Source organism: Brassica napus, chromosome C6 (genome assembly GCF_020379485.1).
Source record: "Brassica napus cultivar Da-Ae chromosome C6, Da-Ae, whole genome shotgun sequence".
Taxonomy (NCBI): domain Eukaryota; kingdom Viridiplantae; phylum Streptophyta; class Magnoliopsida; order Brassicales; family Brassicaceae; genus Brassica; species Brassica napus.
The window spans coordinates 14,644,889-14,670,109 of record NC_063449.1 but is presented as its reverse complement, the minus strand read 5'-3'; the positions used below and the strand labels follow the sequence as shown (position 1 = coordinate 14,670,109).

General features: G+C 41.0%; 1 protein-coding gene and 1 non-coding gene across 2 annotated transcripts; one reads left to right on the top strand and one right to left on the bottom strand.

Moving 5' to 3' along the window:
* Positions 1 to 15,197: 15,197 nt before the first annotated feature.
* Positions 15,198 to 16,826, bottom strand: LOC106424790. Its single transcript, XM_013865542.1, has 2 exons — positions 16,626 to 16,826; positions 15,198 to 16,475 (listed from the first exon to the last, which is right to left on the bottom strand). Exons 1-2 carry the CDS (start codon positions 16,824 to 16,826, stop codon positions 15,198 to 15,200), a joined length of 1,479 nt encoding a protein of 492 aa, XP_013720996.1.
* Positions 16,827 to 16,956: 130 nt separating this feature from the next.
* LOC125589425 lies at positions 16,957 to 17,062 on the top strand. Its single transcript, XR_007325617.1, has one exon. It is a non-coding gene; the product is annotated as a small nucleolar RNA R71 (small nucleolar RNA).
* Positions 17,063 to 25,221: the final 8,159 nt, after the last annotated feature.

Here is a 25,221-nt window from a genome sequence, read left to right as displayed (position 1 = left end):
AAACGCTGATGTGACGCGCTGAATAGTGAGCAAAAACTCAACTATTATAATATAGATTTTACAGCATTACAAAAAATCATGAAAAAACACATTATAGCACTAAACTAATACTATAAAAAGACTAATCAGTAGCAGACATTAACGCTACAATATGTCTATTTATTATAACATACGAAAAAATGCTACGATTTATGGGGGTTCTATTATAGCTGCGGCTGTCACGGCGTTCTTCGAAACGCTACGAAAACTATATGATAGCGTTTTTCGGGTGCTACTAATGCCGATTTTTCTTGTAGTGTGATAGTGGTCTGTTAGGCTATGAAGCCAACAAGTGTAAGGATGACACCGTTGAGCCGTAAGGCCAAAGATAATGATTTGCATGACCGTAATGCCGAGGGGCACAAGGCAGGAGTCGTACGGCTGTAAGGTCAAGCATAGAGATCTACTTGATCGTAATATCGAAAGAGCTAGTCTAGCTTTGTACCCGAAAGACAATTCATATATATTTGTTTTGAATTTTATGAATGTCGTGTCAAAACTGTTTCGTAAAACCTGTTGATGTAAAGGAGACACCATAATAGTACGCAGAAAATAAACCGAGGGACAAAACACTACAAGCAAACACTTATGCTTTATTAGAATCTCTTTTAAACAATCTATTACATGATCTGCTTAATTCAGGTTTACACGTCTAGTGTTAACACCCTAACACACGCAACTGAAAGATTCCTAAGCTACAACTTATGTCTCTCTTCCGTCAGTACTTCAGCAACTGCTTCAGCACGACCAAGACCACACTCAAGAGCCTTTCTCTCTCTATAAAATCAGCTTCTGTGTCTATGTCTGTCCCGATGACCCTCAGAGCTATTTTATCGTAACTCCACGTTCTAAAATGCCTTTTATCCAAGGCATCAAGAATATGAACATCTTCCAAAACAATAAGTGTAACTTTCCTTTTCTCGGAATTGCACTTATTCCACTTTCTTTAAGTCATAAACTTGATACCCAAATTTATTCCTCTTGCCTTTTCTCCAAGATACTCTCTTGCTCTCCAAGTCTACACGACTCCAGTTCAGCACCTGGACTCCACATGGTCTTCACCACTCAACATGACGTCTGGTTCAGCAACTACGTCAGCGACTACTTCAGGGCAGACATCTTACATCTTCAATCTCCCCCTTTTAGCTTTGTGTGCCAATCAAGCACAACAATCTTCTGGTTCAGCAACCACGTTCCTCACCTCGAAACTTCCACACCAAATGTGCTTTTTTCCCCCATGAGATGTGCACCACACCATGTTTTTCTCCCCCATGAGATATGCATTCTATGTACCAGAACATCACCATTCTCCCATGGTATACCATGGATTTTACCCACTTTCAGCCTTGGTATATAAGTGTTTTAAGATATAATTATTATGTTTTGAAGTCTTTTTAGAGTATTTACAGGTTCAGGTACGTTTTGGAGAAATATGGTGATTCTGGAGCCTTTTGAGGTGCAGAACTGCACAGACGTGCAAGATGTTTATCTATGGATCGAGACCGTCCCACCGTTAGATTGAGCCCATCATGTGACACAAGATATATCTCTGAGTTAGCTTTCCAATGCCGCCGGTTGAGGTCAATCAGCATCCGGTAGCAGAAGTTATGCATGTTTTACTGAAGAGTGGTCAGTCTGCCTCGCGAGAGGAAGCTGTCGAGGAGATGAAGGAATGTCGATCGATGAAACAGCATTGGGTGTCGGTCGACAGTGATGCCAGAATATGGGCAACCACAAATTACCAGAATACCGTTGGACGACCAAAAATCCTATTTATGTGTTTTCTAAGCCATTGTTGACATCTAAGCTTTCTTTAATTCATTGTTCTTAGTTACGAGAGAAAGGAGGAACTCCTTCAGAGTCCTCCTGGAACTCCATTGGTTTTTTATATCTATTCATCTATGATTTTCTGTGACAACTTCATGTCTGAATAGATCCACCTGTTAGGTTTAGGGTTCAGATAGGTTATGAAGCATTAGCCCCAACTATAGATTGCTAAATTGTGATATTCATCTTTAGGATTGTCATTAATGCCTGATTCTATATTTGCTACCTAGAACTTGCCATAGGATTGTTAGATATAAGCGATAGCTTTCATCTCATCCTGAAACCATTCTAATTGAGCTAAGACTTGCTAGAGTAAGGCGAGAGCTGATCTAGTGAGCTTAGTGAGCACATTAACGTTTGACCAATAGCGCCGATCGATATTCAAATAGAATAATCGGTCGACGTTTCGAATAGTGTATCGATCGATATTCAAATAGAATCATCGATCGACACTGGTCAATAGACGAACCTAGAAAGCGAGAGCCTAGTGGTTCGTTTATAAGTATTGAGCTCTACAATATCATGCATGCAACTTGTTAGGCATCTATAGTATTATAATCCTGATTTCCTGAATAGAAACCTTAAGTCTAACAAACCATCCTTCCATCAAACCCCAAATCAATCAATCGAGCAATTAACTTACTCACAAAACTTGCAACTTTACATTTAATCATTAAATCAACCTAGCTTAATTAAATTTGATTAGATTTATTTGGTTCCCTAGCTCCCTGTGGATTCGATCCCTAAGTACTACAATTGAACCTCTTATTTGAAAGAGTAAATTCACTCCTTAGGGTAATTTAAGTGATATTATCCTCCTACTTGATTGCATACTAAGCTAAAACAGATGCTCAGATGTCAAGCCTTACAGACCCAGCCGTCTGCTTCTTCATGTATAATCATGACACAGCCCCTGCTGCAGCAGAATAACAAGTACTATAGTTGCTGATGCACCGATCAGTCTCCTTCCTTGTACCAGCGGCACAACCATGCTTCAGAACCTCCTGTCTGACCTTCATGTTGGTGCACTGATGTACAACCTTTGGCTTGTTACTCACAGCTATGCGCTGTAGAACTTCATGCCGTACTCCTTGTCGCACGTCCCGACGTAGTTCCTGACAAGCTTCTTTGGCTCCAGTTTTTGATGTGCCTCTCTGATCAAGATGTCTCTTCTCTTTTACTAGCACCATATTCTCTTTTCCAAGCTTTACTAACGTTCCACACACTTGTTTGTAGAACTGTTTTAGATCATCATCTTGTCCTTCATCATATTTTCCCTCCTCAGATTCAGAATCTGATTCAGATGATGTACTTTCTTCATCTTTGTGTGCACCAAAAGAAACTAGGATGAGCACTTCGTCTTTTTCTGATTCATTATCATCTTCCCTTGTGAAGGATCTCTTTTTCTCCTGCATCTCACCGTGTCCAATTATTCTCCACCTAAAGCCTTTGAATCTTCTTCTCTTGGCCATTGGACATTCCCTTTTGAAATGTCCATATCCTCTGCATTTATAACATTGCACATCGTTATTACCGCATGGTTTGCCATCTTCTTGCCTTTGTTTGCTCACAGGAAAACGCATTTTCCTGTTTTGACGGGAAAACAAGATTTTCGGTTTTGGCGGAAATTTTTTTTTGCAATTTTGGCGGGAAAATGCGTTTTTGCGGTTTTGGCGGGAAAATGTTTTTTAAGGTTTTGGCAGGAAAATGTGTTTTGGTGGACAATTGTGTTTTCACTGTTTTGGCGGGAAAATGCATTTTTTGCGGTTTTGGCGGAAAAACGTGTATTGATGGAAACTTGCGTTTTTTGGTAGTTTTGACGGCAAATACGCTTTTGCGGTTTTGGCAGGAAAATGTGTGTTTTGCATTTTTGCGGTTATGGTGGGAAATGCGTTTTTACATTTTTTGCGAAAAATGCGTTTTGGTGGGAAAATGCATTTTTGTGGTTTTGGCGAGAAAATACGTTTTGCGGTTTTTAAGGGAAAATTTGTTTCTACGTCTTTGTTTTTTTTGGCGGAAAATGCGTTTTTGTGGTTTTGGCGGGAAATATGTTTTGGTGGGAAAGTGCGTTTTTGTGGTTTTGACGGGAACATGTTTTTTTTCCGGAAAAGTGCGTTTTTGACAAGAAAATGTGTTTTGTGTTTTTGACGAAAAAATGCGTTTGTGGTTTGTAAGAAAAATGTGTTTTGTGGTTTTGGTGTAAAAATGTGTTTTCGCAGTTTTGTCATTTTTCGTGTGTGGCAAAATGATATTTGGTTTAAGTTTGTAACTTGTGAATTATTTAGCGGTATAATAGATATTATACCATTTTCACAAAACCATCTCCATCCGGATGGTTCAATTTGGATCAGCTGGCTGATTCTCAAAATTTAGCCTAAATTTATAAAAATCATCCAGATGAACCATCTAGATGACTTGTAATTTAAAGTCTAAACAAACAAAACTCTCATCTCCATCTAGATGGCTTATCTACATGGTGAAACAAACATCCCCTAACTTGCAAAGTTTTAATGAAAGGTATTTGTATAGCTCGTGAAGCTTTTACGACAGATGTTTTGTACAACTTGTGAAGCTGTTTTCGAATACTGTTTCGTGGGCGACCAATTATATGTATTCATGCTTTGTCAAGACACGTAAAGATATGGATTTCTTAGGTCTTTTACTCTCTTCAAGTGCTTAACGGAATGAAGCATATTCAGCATAAGAGGAGATATGGGATGTTGAACATTTTTCGATTTCATCAATATTCATTGAGTCACGTGGGAGCTGTGAGTCTTGGAAGTATTATGGTGGGCATTCTTGTGACTGAAGTTCGTGCTTTACCATCTTCGAGACTTTTGGAACGACGGGTGGATGTGCTTGTTTTTCTATGAAAAATTGAAGATCTTCGTCAAGGCTCATCTGGTAGTCGCTTGGATAATAAGTCCAATTAGGGAGAAAATGGATAAGATATGTTTGCTTGGCACTGTTGAGACGGAATGCATGAGTCTGAAAGTCTTCGTATGCTTTGTTGTCGTTGATGTTAAAGTCTGGTCAAACTCCTCGTTGATAGTCGTTGTGATGAATGAGGGTAGGCAGCGCTTGGATCTTGCCGGTCTTGTTGTTGACTTGAACAGGGAGATGCAAGATGTATATTGTGTGAGGATTAAAGAAGGGATTAAGACTCCCTTGACCTTTTAACTTCTTAAACGGTAGGCTTGTCGCTTTTGCTGATTTTCTCAATTTTCCGCTCCAAATGGATAATGGTGCAAACCATGTTAGGATTGTTCAGAAGAAATCTTTTTGTCCTTGTTGAGCGTTAATGTACTGGTATGGCCATTGAATATCAAAAGTTATACCAATAGTATAGATCGAGCACAGGTCCCAAAGGAAACATAGAACTTCTTCTGGCATGTAGGCGTTTTTGATCCTGTAGAGATGTGCAAACGGACAATCAAGGTGAATTCCCATTGGGAAAATGAGGCTATTGCTAGTATCGTATTTTGAGTAAATAATGGACTGGTAGAAGAAAATCTTATCGCGGAGGCATTCATGCAGGGCTTTTATGTTGATAAGCTCATGAGCGTTGATCTATTCAGACATGAAGTTTGTCACAGAAATCATAGATGAATAGATAAGAAATTGCAACAGATATTATAAAACCAATGGAGTTCCAAGAGGACTCTCAAGAAGTTCCTCTCCACTCTCCTAACCTAGAACTATGAATAAAATAAAGCTTAGCCGTCAACAATGGCTTAGAAAACACATAAATAGTGTTTTAGGTCGTCCAAGGGTATTCTGTTAATTTGTGGTTGCTTCTGGGCTTCAGAGGTCATAAAATATGCTCAGCCCATATTCTGGCATTACCGTCGATCGACACCAATGTTGTTTCATCGATCAACAGTCTTTCATCTCCTCGACAGCTTCCTCTCGCGAGGCAGACTGACTACTCTTCAGTAAAAAAGGCATAACCTCTGCTACAGGATGCTGATTAACCTCAAACCAGTGGTATTGGAAAGCTAACTCAAATTTCTATCTTGTGTCAAACGATGGGCCTAATCTAACGCTGGGAAGGTCTCCATCCATTGCTAAACATCTGACACGTCTGTGCAGTTCTGCACCTCAAAAGGCTCCAAAATCACAATATTTCTCCAGAACGTACCTGACCCTGTAAATATTCTAAAAAGACTCCAAAACATAATAATTATATCTTAAAACACTTATGTACCATGGCTGAAAGTGGGTAAAATCCATGGTATATCAAGCGTCGTCGGGCATGTTGGATGCAAAGTCATAGTAACTCTTTGCAGAAGAGCTTTCCATCATTTGTATTTCTTTTATCGGGTTCCTACTGAGCATATCAGCGAGAGTATTCTTCGTACCCTTTAAATAGACGGATTCGAAATGTACTTTGTGAACCATTTGCTCCACTGTAATAACTCCTTATGTGGGACCATCTTTTGCTTGAATTGTAACATCTTTGGGAAAGATGACATATCCATGTCGATTTAAAATTTATGTCCTTTCAGATGAAACTCAAACTTCTCAACGGCCTTCTTGACCACCAGTATTTCTTTGAATGTGGAGTGATAATGCATCTCAGAAGCTTTAAAGCGTCTACTTTTGTATCCACAGATTTGACGTTTCCCATTTATCTCTTCAAATAAAATGGCTCCCCAATATTTGTCACTCCCATCAGTCTGTAAAATGCGCGTTCCTGTAGAGAGAATCTTTAAAGGAGGTAGCTTCTGCACCTCTACTTTTAGGTTTCTGACAGCCTCGGGTTGTGGGTTTGTCCATTTTGGTGGATTCTTCGCCAGCATCTTGTGTAGCAGTCTTGTATGTTGTGAAAGTTGCGGGATAAAGTTTCTAACATAATTTGATTACGCCAAGGAATTGCTGAACTTGTCATTTTGTGAGATTTTTGTCAGGAAAATCTAGGAGTGTTGTAGCAAGATGGACTTGTGGTGAAAAATTGCCATTTGTAATTTGCATTACAAGGAAGTCGATGTTGGGCTGTCTATAACCATTTTTCGGGTCGAGAGCATAATTCCATATTGCATGACAATGCTTTAAAACTGTTGAAGAAGCTGAACGTGCTCCTTCTCATTTGATGAGAATAGAAGAATATCATCGATATATATCAAGGCCGTATGGAGGAGAGGCTTGAATATACGGAGCATCGCTTGCTGGAATATGGATGGTGCAGTCTTGAGGCCGAAAGGTAAGACGTTCCATTGAAGATGTCGATTTGGTAGACAGAATACTGTTTTGTACCTTTCTTCTGGATTAACACCAAGTTGCCCAAATCCAGATTTAAGATCAAATTTTGAAAATATTGTGGCTCTTTGGAGATGCTGAGATTTGAAAATATTGTGGCTCTTTGGAGATGCTGGAGAAGCGCTCTTTTGTTCGCTAGTGGAAATTTAATGAATGCATGTATGATTTAATGGTTTGTATTTGATGACCAGTCTGAGCTTTTCTCTTACTTGTTCGGCACGGTTGTTGACATTGAATGGCTTACATGCCCAAGGAGAATTAGTTGTTGAGACTACTCCTTGTTCTACTAGCTGGTCGCACTTGTCATTTGCTTGCTTTAGTAAGGTGGGTGGCATTCCTGCATGGCTTGCTTTTGTAGGAGTGGTGTGAATATTTTTATAACGTCCCGACCGCCCACGGCTAATGGGCAACCCACGCCCGCTCTCTTGGCCCGTGGGCCCCATCCCGTTTAACGGATGGTGCGTGAATTTTTCCATGGCCCGAAAGTCATGTTTACTGACCCCGCAATCACCACCCGAACTTTTCATGTGCTTTGGCCTAACTCGCACGGTATCGCGAATCACTTCACGATAGGTCACCCATCTTTTCACTATTCCAGCCCAAGCACGCTTTACTCTGGAGTTCTAAACGGATATTTAATGGAAAATGTATGTCAACTTTGGAGACATAGGTAGCCAAATCAATTCTCTTAAGCATTTTCCTATACCACAAATTGGGATATTACAATTCACCCCCCTCTCAAAGAATGCAACACCCTCGTTGCTGATATGAATGAAATGACCCTAAAGAGTGATTTATACTCTCTCAAATAAAAGGTCGAGTTGTAGCACTTAGGGATCGAATTCACAGGGAGCTAGGGCACACAAAAGATCTAATAGTTATATGATTGAGGTAGGCTAATAGATTATAAAGCAGTAAATTTCAGGGGTGAACAAGGTAGTTGTTCTTATGTAACCGAGAGTTGTTTGGTGGAAGGATTGTTGCTAGATCTAGGGTTTCTATTTATGTAATCAGGATTATAATGATATAGAGCCTAATTGTTGTATGCAAGATATTAAAGAGCTCAACAATTAAGAACAAATCGATCGGCTCTCGCTTTCTAGATTCGTCTATTGACTAGACCTAATGATCTCAACTATCGTTTGTCGATCAATGATTCTAGAGGAATATCGATCGATACACCTTTCACGACGTCGATCGATTATTCTATTAGAATATCAATCAACACGCTTCTAGCAAGCTTTGCGCGTGGGTTGATAAAGTACTCACTAGGGTTCCTAGATTTGTTATCACTTGTTTCTAGCAATCCTAGTTCAATGAGGATCTATTTAGAGAAAAGACCAAGCTATCACTTATGCCTAATGATTTTAAGATCAGGGTTCTAGTTCGCGACTCTAGAACACAAGAAGTAAGAACATCCTATTGATGAATATCAAAACCTAGCAATTCTATATTTTGGGCTAATCCCTCATAACTTATTTGAACCCTAAACCTAATAGGTGGATCTATCCAAGCATGAAGTTTGTCACATAAATGATAGATAAATAGATATAAAACTGCAATAGAATAGATATAAAAACCAAAGGAGTTCTAGGAGGACTCTGAAGAAATTCTTCCTTTCTCTCCTAACCTAGAACAAGAATAAAAAAAAGCGTAGATAGCGTAGCCGTCAACAATGGCTTATAAATAACATAAATAGGGTTTCAGGTCGTCCAAAGGTATTCTGGTAATTTTTGATTGCTTCTGGGCTTCAGTCGGTCATAAAATATGTGCGGCCCATATTCTGACATCACCTTCGATCGACACCAAGGCTGTATCATCGATCGACGGTCCTTCATCTCCACGACTGCTTTCTCTCGCGAGGCAGACTGGCCACTCTTTAGTAAAACGGGCATAACATCTGCTACAGGATGCTGATTGACCTCAAACCAGCGGCATTGGAAAGCTAAGTCAAAGGTCTATTTTCTTCCAAAAGATAGGCTCAATCTAACGGTAGGAAGATCTCCATCCATAGCTAAACATATGACGCGTATGTGCAGCTCTGCACTCAAAAGGCTCCAAAAGACACCAAATTCACCACTTTCTTCCAAATCGTCCCTGAACCTGAAACACTCTAAATTGACTCTATATCGTAGTAAATATATCTTAAAACACCTATATACAATGGCTAATAATGCCTAAAATCTATGGTATATCAACTCCCCCAGACTTACCCTTTTGCTTGTCCTCAAGCAAAACACACAGGGCAGTCTTATGAAATAGGTTTGAAAACAGCAGTGACTTACATAATTTAAAATCACTACTCTCACTTCTGTAAATATGATTGGTGGAAGTGAATCATTACTAACCTTGGATGCTTTCAATATACTACACACTAGCTTAGTCACTATACCATACAATCACACAACACTACTGATAGCGCCTGACGTACCCCTCTGCTGACCTCATTTCTGCATAAATATAGATGTGTAGGCTACGTCTTGGGAGTATCGATCAAGGGACATGGAATCTTACTCAAGCAAGTTTCTGAACACACATGTAGTCTTCTCTAATTCCTTTCTTCCATTTTTTTTTCTCTCTTCTCTTAATCTTTATAGTTTCAATTTCAATAAATGTTGATGCTGATGCAGTCCATCTTGTTCATCTTATTTACTTGTTTACTTTTGTAGCTCTATTTGACAAAGTGTAGCGAATACCAGGGCCACATGATACACTCCTACCCCTCGTTTCCACAATGTGTGATCATTCCTTTCAGACTTAGAATATTGGGGTCACAGGAGACACTCCTACCCCTTTTCCTCTTCAAGGAAATTATTTCAATTTTTTGTATCTTAAGATGCCGAAGAGAGAGAGAGAGAAGGGAACCAGAAGCACACAGACTTTTACCTTCCAGACTTGCAGGAGGACTCCTATCCAATGTATACCAAGCCCCAAAACAAGCAAGTAGAGTAGATTATGGTTGGAAGTCAGCTTTGGTTTCTCCAGACATTCTCAGCATGTGTAGATGTTAGCATTACGTGATACACTGCGGTGTTTCTATCTAATACATCCTGCAATTAATAAATCTAGATGGTGCTAGAGAGTGATTAGAGTAGCAATCAAATTGGATTTGATCATAATTCCCTTCTTGACTCGATAAAAACTTCTTTTTTTTGAAAACATTTGATAAGACTCACAATAAACTAGATATCAGTAAACATCACCCCAAACTTAAATTACATTGTCCCCAGTGTATATCCGGTCGGAGTTATGGTGAGAACTAATCATAAGTACACAATTTAACAAGTTAGAACGATATACCTGACCGGGTTAAGTGTCGATCGATGGAAATGAGTTACCATCGGTCGCTGCAGGTGATGTACAGTCGATCGATATCGACATGCTCTCATCGGTTGATTTTATAATCGTCTACTCGGATCTTTTTTTTTTTTTTCTAAATACCAAACTAAAACACAATATTAGTAGAACCTCCTCCAGACTTAAACAACACTGTCACCATCGTTATATAGTCTAAGATTGGTGGGGAAATAAATCATAAGGATAATATTAACAAGGTTTCGCGAGTATACCTGCCATTGATGTGAGTATCGATCAACACAATTAAGTGGCGATCGATACTTATGATGCTCTCTCGATCGATACGCTGGCCAGCCGTCGATCGATGTTGGTCCTCAACTCATGAACCTTGGATCTTTTTCTCATTTTTTTCTGATGAACAGTACCTCTGTTATAGTGCCGATCGACGTTTCTGCTACAGTGTCGATCGATGCTACAGTATCGATCGATGCTATTGTGTCGTCATCACTGTACATCTTTTTTTTTCACTTGCAATAAATATAAACGAAAATCAGTAATAATCTAAACTAAACTGGATGAAATTACCTAATAGTGGGTTGCCTCCACTCAGCGCTTTGTTAGCTTGACTTTTGGATATCTGATTCAGTCCGGATGAGAATGAGAATTCGCTCCAAAACAAGTCTCAATGTTTACTCTCTGAAGCTTTATTATTATTTTGTGAAAGCCTCCTCCATAAACTCTTCTCCTTTGTCTATCATCTCCGCAATAAGGAGTGCTCGAAGCTTTGCAAATGGCTGTGAGAAGCATCTACTTCGCACTCTAGATTTCCTGACACCATCTGAGAAGCGAGGAATCAATGATAACTGAGGACCGTCCTTGATCCTTTTCCTCATAAACCCTATCCAAGACCACTCGTTCTCTGAGTCAACTATTCCAAATGCAATAGGAAACAAATTAGAATTCCCGTCTACAGCAATTGCAACCAGTAGAGCTCCTTTGTATTTACTCTTCAAAAAAGTCCCATCGAGCACAATAACCCGCCTCATGACTTTGTTGAATCCCCGTATCGATTGTCCAAATGCAATAAACAGGTACCTAAATCTCCCATTGCTATCAATCTCATAAGATGAATGTGTACCCGGATTAGCTACTCTCAGCATGTGCAAGTACTTCGGTATTTTTCCATAACTTCTCTCTAGAATACCTCTAACTGCATTGATCGCATATTCACGCGCATCCCATGTTAAAGAATGTGAGATCAGCATGCATAATCTGTATGGTATCATTACATTTTGGCCATTCCTTAACGCCTTCATACTTATGCATAATCAGACTGCCTATAGTTTTTGCCGAAGTAGTCTTACCCGCTTTGGTTTTGCTTGAAGGTACATTCACCGGCATCCTTTTTGATAATGAAATATGAAGAATCCTTCTAACCCTCTGCTCGAACACTCCAATTGCATGCATTATCCGAACATCTAACATTCCAAGGCTTTCTATCCGATTTGATAACCTGATAGTCAAAGTGATGCTTCATTGCACATATCTCGAAAGTCCCATTCAACAAAGTTTTGTTCTAAAAAAATTGTCCCTTCTTAACAAAACATCCATCAGAGAAAATTTTGACATATCATGTGTGTCCTCTTTTTCAGACATCATGGTATCAACATCATAGATGATACACTAAAACTGAACCTTTCCTACTGTCAAGTTAACAGTGGTAATTGTAGTATTTAAGATTCAATCCAGAGGACCAGTCTACACTTTATTCTTATGATTTTTCAACTTAGCTAAGACTAATAGTGGGGTTTGGATTTAAGCAGTGAGGTGCAAGTAAAGTATAAAGAGAAGCCGGTCTAGGTTTTCTCATCGGGTGTTGATGCTAAACCAAACATATATTCAAGCACAATGCAGCACAATCTAGAACACAGATCACTCAAGTAGCCCAACTCACTGTCGTGATGTTGCTCCCTTTGCGGATCGACCTTGTCGCCTAAATTCTCGTTTGGGTCAGGGATCAACTGCAAGCAATAGAGATCAAGTCCGATAAATTCACCGAGCACCCTAATATCTACTTTCGCTGACTAGGAATGCTCGGTTCATTCATCCAATATCAAGTTATCTACTACACGGTTAATGAGCAGATTAAACCTAAGATCTAGCAGTAAGTGATCATGTTAAAGCTAGCATTAAGAACATAGATGAACAAAGACACAATATGTTCGCTTATTTATGTTTAGCTTTCACGACCAACACCCTAGAACCCTAGACAAGCTAGCCGACTACTCAGCAATTAAACTAGATGAACAAGACATAATAACTGAATGATACTGTATATAATTCCAAATAGAAATCAATAGGGTTCCGGATGATCTTCTTGGTGAGAAGAGGAAGAGCCACCTCCCTTACAATAGCAAAATCCAATAATGAGTCTTAGTCTTCTTGCAAAAACTAACGTGAAAAGAAAATAAAGATAGGGATGGCTTTTTATATGAATGCGCCATCGACTTCAGAGGAGGGAGTAAGTGATTATGGCAAATCTTTGAAAGATATGGAAACTTCCATAAATGTCGGAAACAATCGCCTGGCTGCTCCTAGTGGGATCAACCGTAAGACTGCTCCGCCTGATTGTTCCGCGGGGAAAGGCTTCGATTCTTGTTCCTTTCTTCATCCTTCTTCCTTCAACTCTTTAGTCTACTCCAGACCTGAAATGACTCAAAAAATACTGGACTAACTCGATAAAACATTGAAAACAAGTTAGAAAACATATGTACAATGGTGCCAAAAACACCATATATCAATTCCCCCAGACTTAGATACTTGTTTGTCCTCGAACAAAAGCAAGTATCAAGATCATGGAGAAAGGTTTGAAAGTGTGGGAACTCTCCTATCCTCAGTAACCATACCTTAACCACAAATCTCAGAACCATTCAAGCAGTAAACTAGGACCAGACAATCTTATCTGAACCCCCACTGATCGTTATTCGAAGATCGGCTCCATACTCTACATCTCAAACCTGAAAAACCACACTATCGAGACAGAACTCCCTACAATCATTTAAGAATGGCGTGAGCCTCTCATCACAGACACTATTCAAGGTAAACCGGTCAGACATGGAACATGCTAATTTTATTGTGGAGTTAAAGAGTGTTTAGAGGCTACCAATTTTTTTAGTGGATGCATGATATCGTGCAAAATAGCAAGAGAGGATGGATCCATTGATGTTCACAACCCCTTACTCGTTTTGCTAATACCGGAGCAACTGCTCCGACTGTTCGCCTGCTCCTTATCGTTGGTACCAACTCTTTCTGTTCTACCTCTCAGTGGTCCACTTTTCCTTGGTTCTTCCCTCATAATCCTCATAGTGCCTCAAAAAGAGAGCTCATGTTCAGAACCTCGGTGTGAAAAAAGATGGTATGTCAAACAAGTAGAAGGAGTTCCGATCAATCTCATCAGAGAGCAACTGGCCAAGTGTATACAACAAAATCTTCTTTTTCGTCTAGCTCCAACCGAATTGGCTCAAGAGGATCAACGTCCAACAAGTTGTCGACGTCTGCTCAGTATGATCCTCCTTCTCCATCAGTGATCTCATATAAAAGATAAATAATTTTTTTTTTTGTTTTTACCTGAGATTACAAACGATGAGATCAAAGATGATGGTGTGATGGAGAGGGAGGTAATGCTTGGAATGATTGGTGCCACTGGTGGTTCTACTCGTTCGACCTTGTTCCCCACCTCTGTCGTGGTGGTGACTGTTCGGGAGCAGCTGCTCTGACTGTTCGCCTCCTAAACTGATTGTTCTCCTTGTTTTGTGAAACTTTGCAGCAATAACGAGTAAGAGGCTGCGCTGATCCTTTCCTCTCAGACCTTTTTGCGTATATATGCACATATGAAACTGAAAAACAGAATGCATGAAGGTGGAATAAAGGTTTAGGTACAAGGTAGGAGCTAGCTAAAGATGAGCTAGCCACTCAGGATCAGCAAGATTGGTAAAAAGAATAAGAAGTCCTGAGTGTGTGTCTCGTTTCCCTGATCTAGTGCCCATAACAAGAGGAATTGCAGTCAATATTAGGTTCATGTTAGGTGGAGTTATGTATATCCAGTGTAACCTGATTGGCTCAAAACTTCTGGAGAGTCTAGTGAGATAAGTCAGGGGTGTTCCAAGTCCAAGTGTGGGTCTTTCGTCACTGCTAAAGTCCCTGGATAAGAAAGTCAAAGCACGAGGTGGTTAAAATATCATCACAAAATAAGTTCCTGATTCCCACAAGAGTTTTGACTGACTCGAAAAACTGACTGGATAAAAACACAAGGACTGACTCGAACAAGAAAGGCAAAAGAAACAAGAGAGATTAGTAGCACACAATCGCCTCCCCCAGACTTACTGCACACCATCCCTGGTTGTGAAAATAATTTGAGGAAGGCTCAAAGAAACCAAATAAATACAAATAAAAGCAAGAAACATATATTGTTCAGATGGATAACACAATGAGATAAGATGGTGGGGCAGATCAGTCTGACTCCCCGCTCTCGGAGCGACCAGTTGTCCTCCTGTTACGCGGTAGTCGCTCTCCAACTGCCAAAAATCCAGCCGGTTCCTTGGCTGGGTGATGTGATTGCTTGCGGCGTCTGCTCCTAGCGTTTCCATGCTTTTGGCAGAGTCCATCATCTTGTTGTAGCCATCCGAGTCCACGCTCATGATGTTGTGCTCAGTCTTAGTTTGGATCAGGGTTAGTTCGAGTGGGTCATCGGTTAAGATTTCCTCAATCATTGCCTCTTAAGAGAACAGTGCATGATCTTCGTCTTCAACTGAGTAGCTCTGCGCATCTATCATCGGCTTCTTCAGCAACTTGTTCACCTCGAACTTCATTGCAATGTCTCCGAGGTGAAGATCAATCCTTCCTTGTCGAACATTAATAATCGCACCAGCTGTGCATAAGAAAGGACGGCCCAGGATGAGTGGATCTCTTGGTTCTTCGTCAAGCTCTAGAACCACAAAATCTGCCAGAACAAAGGTGTTGCCTACTCGGACGTGGAGATTTTCCAGAATACCCACCGGTGACTTAACTGATCTATCTGCGGACACCAGGGAAATTCTTGTGGGTTTGAAGTCTATGAACCCCAGTCGCTTTGCTACAGAGTAAGGCATTATGTTGACAATGGAGCCTAGACCGCAAAGAGAACATGCGAACACTATTTTTCCAATCTGTATCGAGAGAACAAATTTTCCTGGATCACCCAATTTCTTAATCGGCTTGTTCTGAAGCACTGCACTGCACTCCTTCGAGACCAACATAACCTCATTGTCTCCAGTTATTTTTCCTGAGACCAAACCCTTCATCAAACTGCGCAAAGAAGGTATCATCTTGATTGCGTCAATCAGAGGTAACTTGATAGTTAGATCCTCTAGCATCTTTTTACACTTTATCTCCTCAAGATCCTTCCGAGACTTCTTTGCGGGAACAGGGTATGGAACCTTAGGGGTGTATTCGCGCGTAGGAACATGCTCGACAGGTGTAGCGGTAGGGGCTGGATCAGTCTCAGTTGGCTGTTTCGTTTCCTTGTCAGAGAGAGGAGCAGTGTCGGATCGCGGTTGCTCGCCCTCCTTTTGCTTGCCCTTCTCTGCCGCTGTTAGCTTCTTAGGTGCCACATCTGGTAGTCTCCTTCCACTCCTCAGTTCGACTGCACTGCATTCCTTAGGATTCTTGTCGGTCTTTCCAGGAAGAGTACCTTGCTGCCTCTTGACACTCTCGGCTGTCTGAGCGATATGAATGTCTATCTGCCGCATATGGCTAGCCACATTGTTATATTTGGTGCTCAGGTCAGTGAACATATGGTTCATTTTGGAGATGTCTGTGGTGACCTGGTTCAACGCTTTTCCTTGAATTTGCTGACCCTGGAGCAGCTTCTGCATCATCGTCGCTAGCCCATTTATCTCGTCTTGCGGAGCAGTCGTAGGTGCAGGACCAACTTGTTGAGCAGTCTGCTGCTTCTGGTTCTGGAACTGGTTGTGCTGCGCCTGGCTAAGAATGTAAGTTCTTCCTTGGTAACCCTTCTGATACCCCGTGTTCTATCTTTGACTGTTCTGCGCGTTGTCAATTGGTGTGTCTAGCTTAGGGTACGCAAAGAGTTAGGGGTTGTTCCTCATGTTAGGGTTCGGGTGGTAGTTCTTGTCCTGCCATCCTTGTCCATTGACGTAGCTCACCTCTTGTTGATTGTCCACAGTGTTGTCTGCTTCAGGTGTGACATCTGAAGCATTGTTCTCTGATGCGGCTTCTTCCATGATGAACACTTGGCTCTGATTGCCCTTTATCAGCTGGTCAACCTTTACCGCTAGATCGTCTATGCTATTTACGCTCTTGGAGCGATTGTTCTCCTTGTTCTTGTTGAGTGAGCTTGACGCCATATTCTCGATCAGTGCGAATGCACCTGGTGTTGTTTGAGTCATGAAATCTCTATTACTCGAGGAATCCAGAGCATTACAAAACTCATAGCTCACTCCATCATAGAACACTTCCAGTATGTAATCGTCCTCAAACCCATGGTGAGGGCTTCCCTTTGGTACTCCTTGTACCGCTCCCAAGCATAATAGAAAGGCTCGTCAGTCTTTTGCTTAAAATTGGAGATCTTGTGCCTCAGAAATGCGGTTTTGGATTTCGTGTAGAAGTGACTTAAGAACGCTGCTTGGACCTGTTCCCATGTAGTGAGTGTACCGGTTAGGAGAGAGGCTAGCCATCGAGCCGCTTTCCCATCAAGAGAGAATGGGAACATGGTACATTTGATGTAGTCTGGTGGCACACCATTTGCGCGAGAGAAGTTGTAGACTCTCTCAAATTTCTCGATGTGGTCCGAAGGAATTTCAGCTGCGAGGCCGCTGAACATCTTTTTCTGCACCAGGCCGATCAAAACATGCTTGATTTCATAATCTTGTCGAGTGCAAGGAGGTGTGTTGATGGCAGAGCGAGTGGTAGGGAAGTTCCGTGGGGGTTCCGCTCTCCGATGGGAGCACCATGTTGCTCAGCTTGCTGTGCCGCAAGTTCAGCCGCTGCTTGGTGAGCAGCTTCTTGTGTATTGATGGTTTATTGCATCTGCTGCATATGTTGTTGCATGAGTGCTATTGCAGCAGTGAGATCATCATGGCCTCTATTATCACCCATTGTGGTGTCAGTAGGCTGCAGTTGTTGATTGTTTTGTCGTTCTAATCTTGTGAGTTCTTCGTTGCTAAGGGTGAATAATGGTCCTTGTGCGTTGCTCCGAGTATGTCTACTGGTCATGCACCTGGATCATTAGCTGCAATAAAGAGAGAAAAGCAAGTTAGATGTCTTAGGCTAAATATAGAACTGAAAAATAAAGGTAAAAAATCTGGTCGCTGTCGCAACGGCGCAAAAACATGATACACTAAAACTGAACTTTTCCTACTGTCAAGTTAACTGTGGTAATCATAGTATTTAAGATTCAATCCAGAGGACCAGTGTACACTTTATTCTTATTAGTTTTCAACTTTGCCAAAAACTAATAGTGGGGTTTTGATTTAAGCAGTGACGTGCAAGTAAAGTAAATGATTGCAAAGAGTAATTTCAAATTAAAGAGAAGCCGGTCTAGGGTTTCTCATCGGGTGTTGATGCTAAACCAAACATATATTCAAGAGCAATGCAGCACAATCTAGAACACGGATCACTCAAGTAGAGCAGCTCACTGTCGTGATGCTGCTCCCTTTGCTGATCGACCTTGACGCCTAAACTCTCGTTTGGGTTAGGGATCGACTGCAATCAATAGAGATCATGTCCAATAAGTTCACCGAGCACCCTAATATCTATTTCGCTAACTAGGGATGCTCGGCTCATTCATCCAATATCAAGTTATCTACTACAGGGTTAATGAGCAGATTAAACCTAAGATCTAGCAGTAAGTGATCAGGTTAAAGCTAGCATTAAGAACATAGATGAACAAAGAAACAATATGTTCGCTTATTTATGTTTAGCTTTCACGACCAACACCCTAGAACCCTAGACAAGCTAGCCGACTACTCAGTCATTAAACTATATGAACAAGACATAATAACTGAATGATACTGCATATAATTCCAAAGAGAAATCAATAGGGTTAAGGATGATCTTATTGGTGAGAAGAGGAGCCGTCTCCCTTACAATAGCAAAATCCAATAATGAGTCTTAGTCTTCTTGCAAAAACTAACGTGAAAAGAAAATAAAGACAGGGATGACTTTTTATATGGAGGCGCCATCGACTTCAGAGGAGTGAGTAAGTGATTAGGCCAAGTCTTTGAAAGATATGGAAACTCCCATAAATGTCGGGAACAATCGCCTGGCTGCTCCTAGTGGGATTAACCGTCAGACTGCTCCGCATGATTGTTCCACGGGGAAAGGCTCCAATTCTTGCTCCTTTCTTCATGCTTCTTCCTTCAACTCTTTAGCCTACTCCAGACCTGAAATGACTCGAAAAGAACTGAACTAATTCGATATAACATTGAAAACAAGTTAGAAAACATATGTACAATGGTGCCAAAAACACCATATATCAATAGACATCCTCATAAACTTCGACTCCTTTCAACTTTTCTTTCTTCTTCTCGCTCTGCCTCTCAGCAAACACATGAGCTGATTTGTCCCCTCTGTAAAACGAGTTTCCCTCCTCTTCATCAGTAGTTAACTCAGCTGTCGGCTTGTTAAGATCAAAGGCTGCTTCATTTGGATTCTCGGCCTTGGCATTAGATGTAACACACAATCGAGTAGAAACACTCTTTTTAACAAAGCTAACAAAATTCTGAAGCTGTCGATCGTTTGCAATGATCACAGGTGGACATGATGTATTGATCAACCCAGTAGGTAGATAACTCAACTCTAAACCGGTAAGCTATCTTCTTCCATATCAAAATCCTCCAAAATCATTCTTTTTAAATCCTCTAAAGTAGAACTTGATTCCAATAATAATCTCCTACCCCCTTTGTCATCAGCCGGAAAAACTCATCCCGTGGTTGCACCTAATTCTCAAACACTACATGTTGTATACATATGCATCATAGAAAAAGAGTTTCTGAAAAATCACAAGACAAACAATGGAGAAATTATAGATTGATGAAGAAGAAAAAACAAAATCGTTTTTTTTTTTGATATTTTGACAAGGAAAATCAATCAAAACACGTTTTAGGAAGTTAGAATACTTTTAGAATATTTTCTTAGCTGAAACTTTTTTAATTTTCGCAAAAACATGTTTTCTTATCCGTAGAAGGCACCTTCTACACAATGTAGAACAATGACCAAAACCCCGAATGCAATTTCTACGTTACGTAGACAAAAGTGTAGAGTCTAGATTTCGCATTCCCGGTATTTTATAATACTTCATAAACGTAGAAACAGAATTCGACAGAAAAGTAGATATATTACAGTTAGTAGAATTCACATTCACCTTATTTAGAATTTTAAATAAAAGTAAATTAAAAAGGTAGATGAACTTGTTTAATTTGGAATTCATTTTCTACTACCCCTTTTTCGTAGAAGACGGAATTTACTTTTAGTAAAACGTAATTTAAAATTTTTATTTATGAAGTTTTTGAACAAAAAGAAATATCAGTTTGTGTTTATGAGTGTTTTATTAATTGTTTATATTTTTAAGGGAGAATTGCCAAGTGTGACTCAAAACTTGGAGTCAAACCCAAAACAATACCCCAACTTGGGTCAAAGGCAAAAGTAACCTAAAAGGCTATTGAAATTACAACTATCCCCTTGTGACCAAACAAAAAAACGGAATTTTTTTTACGTTTCTATCCAACAGACGACTTGAAAATAAGTCGTCTGGACAGTTAGTCTTAAACATAATTTAAAAATTTTGTAAAAAATATTTTGATAAGTGAAAAATGGGAATTATGTAATTAACATATGTCTTAGGAGGTATAAATTAAGATATAACAAATTTCAATTGTTTTCAGCATAGATGAGTGAAAGTAGTGAGTCATGATATTCTTTAGTTTATGTTTCATCAACATATGTTGTAGTATTGTATGTGTTCTTAGGGTTAGATTTTGGAAAGCATTAAAACCGTTTTTGAAAATTTTTAAAATTACTTATGCGTGTTCATTTCTGTGTATAGTAAACACTATTTAAGTATAATTTGATTTTATAACGTGGTTAGTTAGTTAATCTAGTCATTTTAGTTTAGGGGTTCATTTTAGGGTCTAGGACGACTTAATATTTTGTCGTCTGAAAACAGACGACTAAATATTAAGTCGTCTGTTGTACATTATCAGCCAGAATAAGTCGTCTAAACCGGACCAAACCTTAAAGTTTACCAATGTACTTTTAAAGCTAACCGGATTATTTACCCAATATATAAGGTGATTTTTTTTTTTTGTTTCATTTTTCGCGAAATTCAGAAACCCTAACAGTTCTCTCTCAAAGGCGATTTCGAATTCCCACGATTTCCGAACAAACCATCGTTCTCAACGTCAGCTATCTATCTCACTTCATTCTCACCGTTGTCGCCGCAGCTTCTTCTAACCCTAGCGCCGCCGATTCCTCTAAACCCTAGCGCCGCCGATTCCTCTAAACCCTAGCGCCGCCGCTTCCACTATTTCCGAACAAACCGTCGCCCTCGCCACCGTGGTCACCAACGTTCTCACCGCCGCTTCCTCTAAACACTAGCGCCGCCGCTTCTTCTAAACCCTAGCGCCGCCGCTTCTTCTCTGTAAACCTTAGCGCCGTTTCTCTGTAAACCCTAACGCCGCTAAGTCATCAATCTCGAGGAAAAGATGAACATAAAACGTTGTCTCTATCAATTTACTCATTCTCACCGTTTCACGTTTATTTTTTCAGATCTATAACCGCAATGACGAGTACTCCAACTCCTTCTGCGACTGGAAGACTTGTAAGTAATTTAAGTCGTCTGGAAAGTCTTCCAACTGGACGACTTAGTAGATGACTTAAATATAAGTCGTCCATTTGGAAGACTTTCCAGACGACTTAAATTTAAGTCGTCTACTAAGTCGTCTGGACTTATATTGTTGTCTTTGATTATTTTGCAGACAAAAAGGATGGATATTCCAGAACTCCCCCGTAGGTTATACACATCAGGGGAAGAGCCAGAAGCCCACAATAGCATTTCGTATCATACGGATAACAGCAAGTTGCATACTGCTCTTAGGAAAGCTCTTACTGATGACGAATTTGAAGAGCTCAAGGAGTCGAGTTTGGGAGTTTTCATCAAGTTCAAGGAGCAGGGATTTGGTTGGGCTTCAAGGCTGGTTCACTACATGCTCAGTTTCAAGCTGGACATTAAGAAGAAGTATGAGATGTGGTCTCTCGTTGGTCCAGAACCTTTGAGGTTTTCACTGTTAGAGTTTGAAAACCTCACTGGTCTAAACTGCGAGTACATCGAGGACCTTGAGACACCAAAATGTGACGTTACCCCAGAGATGGTTTCTTTCTGGGGGATGCTGGGAGTTCATCTGGAAGCTGGGCCAACTACTGATCAGATAATAGCAGCACTGAAGAGATGCGGGGATTGGTCCAGGGAAGATCGCAAGCGGCTCGCGTACCTCTCCATCTTCACTGGATTCATTGAAGGGAGAAAGTTTTCAACCGCTACACGATCTACTCTGGCAAGGCTAGTGATGGATTTAGAACGGTTTGAGAATTATCCATGGGGGAGAGTCGCGTTTAAGGTGCTGATGGACTCTTTGTGGAACAAAGAAATTGCTGGCTGTTACACCGTGGATGGGTTTATACAAGTTCTTCAGGTCTGGACGTACACAGCTATGCCGGAATTGGGTGCTAGTATTGGTGGTCCCAGAGCAGACAGTCCGTCTCCACCGATACTGGCTTACGAGGGCAGCAGAGGCCGCAGATCAATGAAAGCTGCTATCTTGAGTCAGGTATTTACTTCAATCCAAAAGACTGCGCAGACGACTTATTATAAGTCGTCTGGAAGGTCGTCCAGCTGGACGACTTATCGGACGACTTATAATAAGTCGTCTGGAAAGTCTTCCCAGCTGGACGACTTATCGGACGACTTAATTAAGTCGTCTGGAAAGTCTTCCATCTGGACGACTTATTAGACGACTTATTATAAGTCGTCTGGAAGGTCTTCCAGCTGGACGACTTAGTAGACGACTTATAATTAAGTCGTCTATTTAGTATTTTTTTTCAAATATCTAACTCGATTCTTCTATTTACTGCAGACCCGCGTGATCAACTTTGTTGAGAAGGACATTAGTGAAATGTGGCCAAAATGGGACTCTGAGGTTGAGGACCTGCCCGCGGAGAACATCATTAAAGTCATGTATGAGCGGAGACCGTGGAAGTGGACCATGGATTGCTGGGAAGTCACTGGTACTAAGGTCAATACAAAACCTAAGGTTGTGACTCCATCGAAGAAGGCCAAAGAGATGGTTGTGTTGGAGGAGGAGGAGGAGGAGGAGGAAGACAATCCAAGACCTCGGAAGAAAGCTCGTAAAGAGGCTCCTAAAGTGGCTAGTGAAGAGGCTAGAGAAGAGGCTAGAGGGGTGACCAGAGAGGAGTTGGAAATTATGTTCAAGGGCGTAGCTGACTGCATGAAAAAAGGGTTTAATAAGTGCATGAGGGAGTTTAGGAAGTTGTCCGATAGATTGGAAGCTGTGGAGAAGAAGGTTGGTGTCACCAATCAGGCTACCCCTCCACCTCTAACCAATCAGGCTACCCCTCAAGATAAACAGCCTACCCCTCTTGCCAAAGAAACCGGGGGTAGAAACAAACAGGCTACCCCTCATGCCAATGAAACCGTGGTTAGTAACCAGCCTCCTCCTCATCAAACCAAACAGCAGCCTCCTCCTCCTCAAAAGAAACAGCAGCAGCCTCCTCCTCCTCATCAAACCAAACAGCAGCCTCCTCCTCCTCAAAAGAAACAGCAGCAGCCTCCTCCTCCTCAAAAGAAACAGCCTCCTCCTCAAAAGAAACAGCCTCCTCAAATCAAAGAGGTTAGTATCAAATCCAGGGTTAACTAGTTGTCCAGACGACTGTAAAAGTTGTCTGGACGACTAGTTGACCCTGGACGACTTAAACGTAAGTTGTCTGGACGACTAGTTGACCACGGAAGACTTAATTTTAAGTCGTCCAGGGTCAACTAGTCGTCCAGACAACTTTTATTTAAGTCGTCCAGGGTTAACTTGTGTGCAACTTTTATTGCAGAGATGGTTGCCGGAGGATACAGCAACCGAGGCGAACTCGGTAAATAAGATCTTGCCGGAGGATAAAGCAGATGGTGTCACCTCCAAAGAGATTGTTGCTGTCACTTCCACCGATCACCAACCGAGCCTCGCTTCCACCGATCAACAACCGAGCCTCGCTTCCACCGAGCCAAGCGATCCAGTTTCAGAACCGAGCCTGGTTGTATTGGACAAGCGTGCAAAGAGTAAACGAGCGAAGAAACCTGCTCCCACTGTGAGATCTCCTTATACGGCAGAGAAAAAAAAAGATAAAGTGGCAGCCTATAATCCATTTCCGCCAGTAAACAAAGATAAGTTGAAGGAACTCGCTGATTGGTTGAAAACTGATCCGTAAGTGATTGCTTTACCCATAATAGCTTGATTTAGTCGTCCAAAACTGATTGCTTTTTTGTTTGCAGTCATTATTTAACTAAGACCGAGGACAAACCACGTACATCACCAACAAGGTGGTACCACTTCCTCCGGACAGCCAGAGGATGGCTGGAAGACTGCGTAAGTCTTCTGCACACGACTTATATTTAAGTCGTCTGGTAACTTCTAACTTGTTATATTTAATATGCAGCATATAGATGCTTGGATTAATGTGCTAAGGCAGAGGTATCAGGAGAACCCACAAGCTTTCAGGAGCGAGCGAATGTGCTTCCTGGATCACAACTTTTCCCAGTCTTGGAGAGAGCAGTATCAGCTCTTCAAAACATCGGAACCTGATCACAAAGGTTTAGGAAGAGTTCTACCTGGTGGGGCGTCGAATTTTTATGACGGATCAATACCTTCATTTTGCCAATCAAACAAGAAGTGGGGGGAGGACATTGATGATATCTATGCGCCAGTGAACTTGGACGACAAGCATTGGGTTGCTATTTGGATATCGATCCCTAAGAGGCACATAGTCGTCTGGGACAGCATACCTTCATCTAGTGTACCAGACGCATGGGATGCGATAATGGAGCCTTTTCTCCAGATGGTCCCTTATCTGCTTGTTGAGTGCGCAGCCACCGACGAAATACGGGTCAAATACGGGTTGGAGCCATACACATATGAGAGACCGCTGAAAGGTGTACCCACGGCCAACAATGGTGATTGTGGCGTGTACGCTGTAAAGTACATTGAATGTCATGCTCTTGGGGTCTCCTTTGACCCTAAAGACTTTGCTAGGTGCAACGCGAAGAAAATGAGGGATAATATGGCGGTGGATATATGGAAGGAGCTTGTTGATCAGCATCTGAAAGAAAATGTGGATGGTGATAAGTTCGTGGGCATGTATGATTAGATTTGTGTTTGTATTTGAACTTGTCTTTGTATTTGAACATGATTTTTTAACGAGCGAAGTATTTGTATTTCAGCTTGTCTTTGTATAGATTTGTAAATATATAAGTTGTCTGGAAGAAATAAGTCGTCTGGAAGGTTTTCCAACTGGACGACTTACAAATAAGTCGTCTAGAAGGTTTGGACGACTTATTATAAGTCGTCTGGAAGGTTTTCCAACTGGACGACTTACAAATAAGTCGTCTAGAAGGTTTGGACGACTTATTATAAGTCGTCTGGAAGGTTTTCCAACTGGACGACTTACAAATAAGTCGTCTAGAAG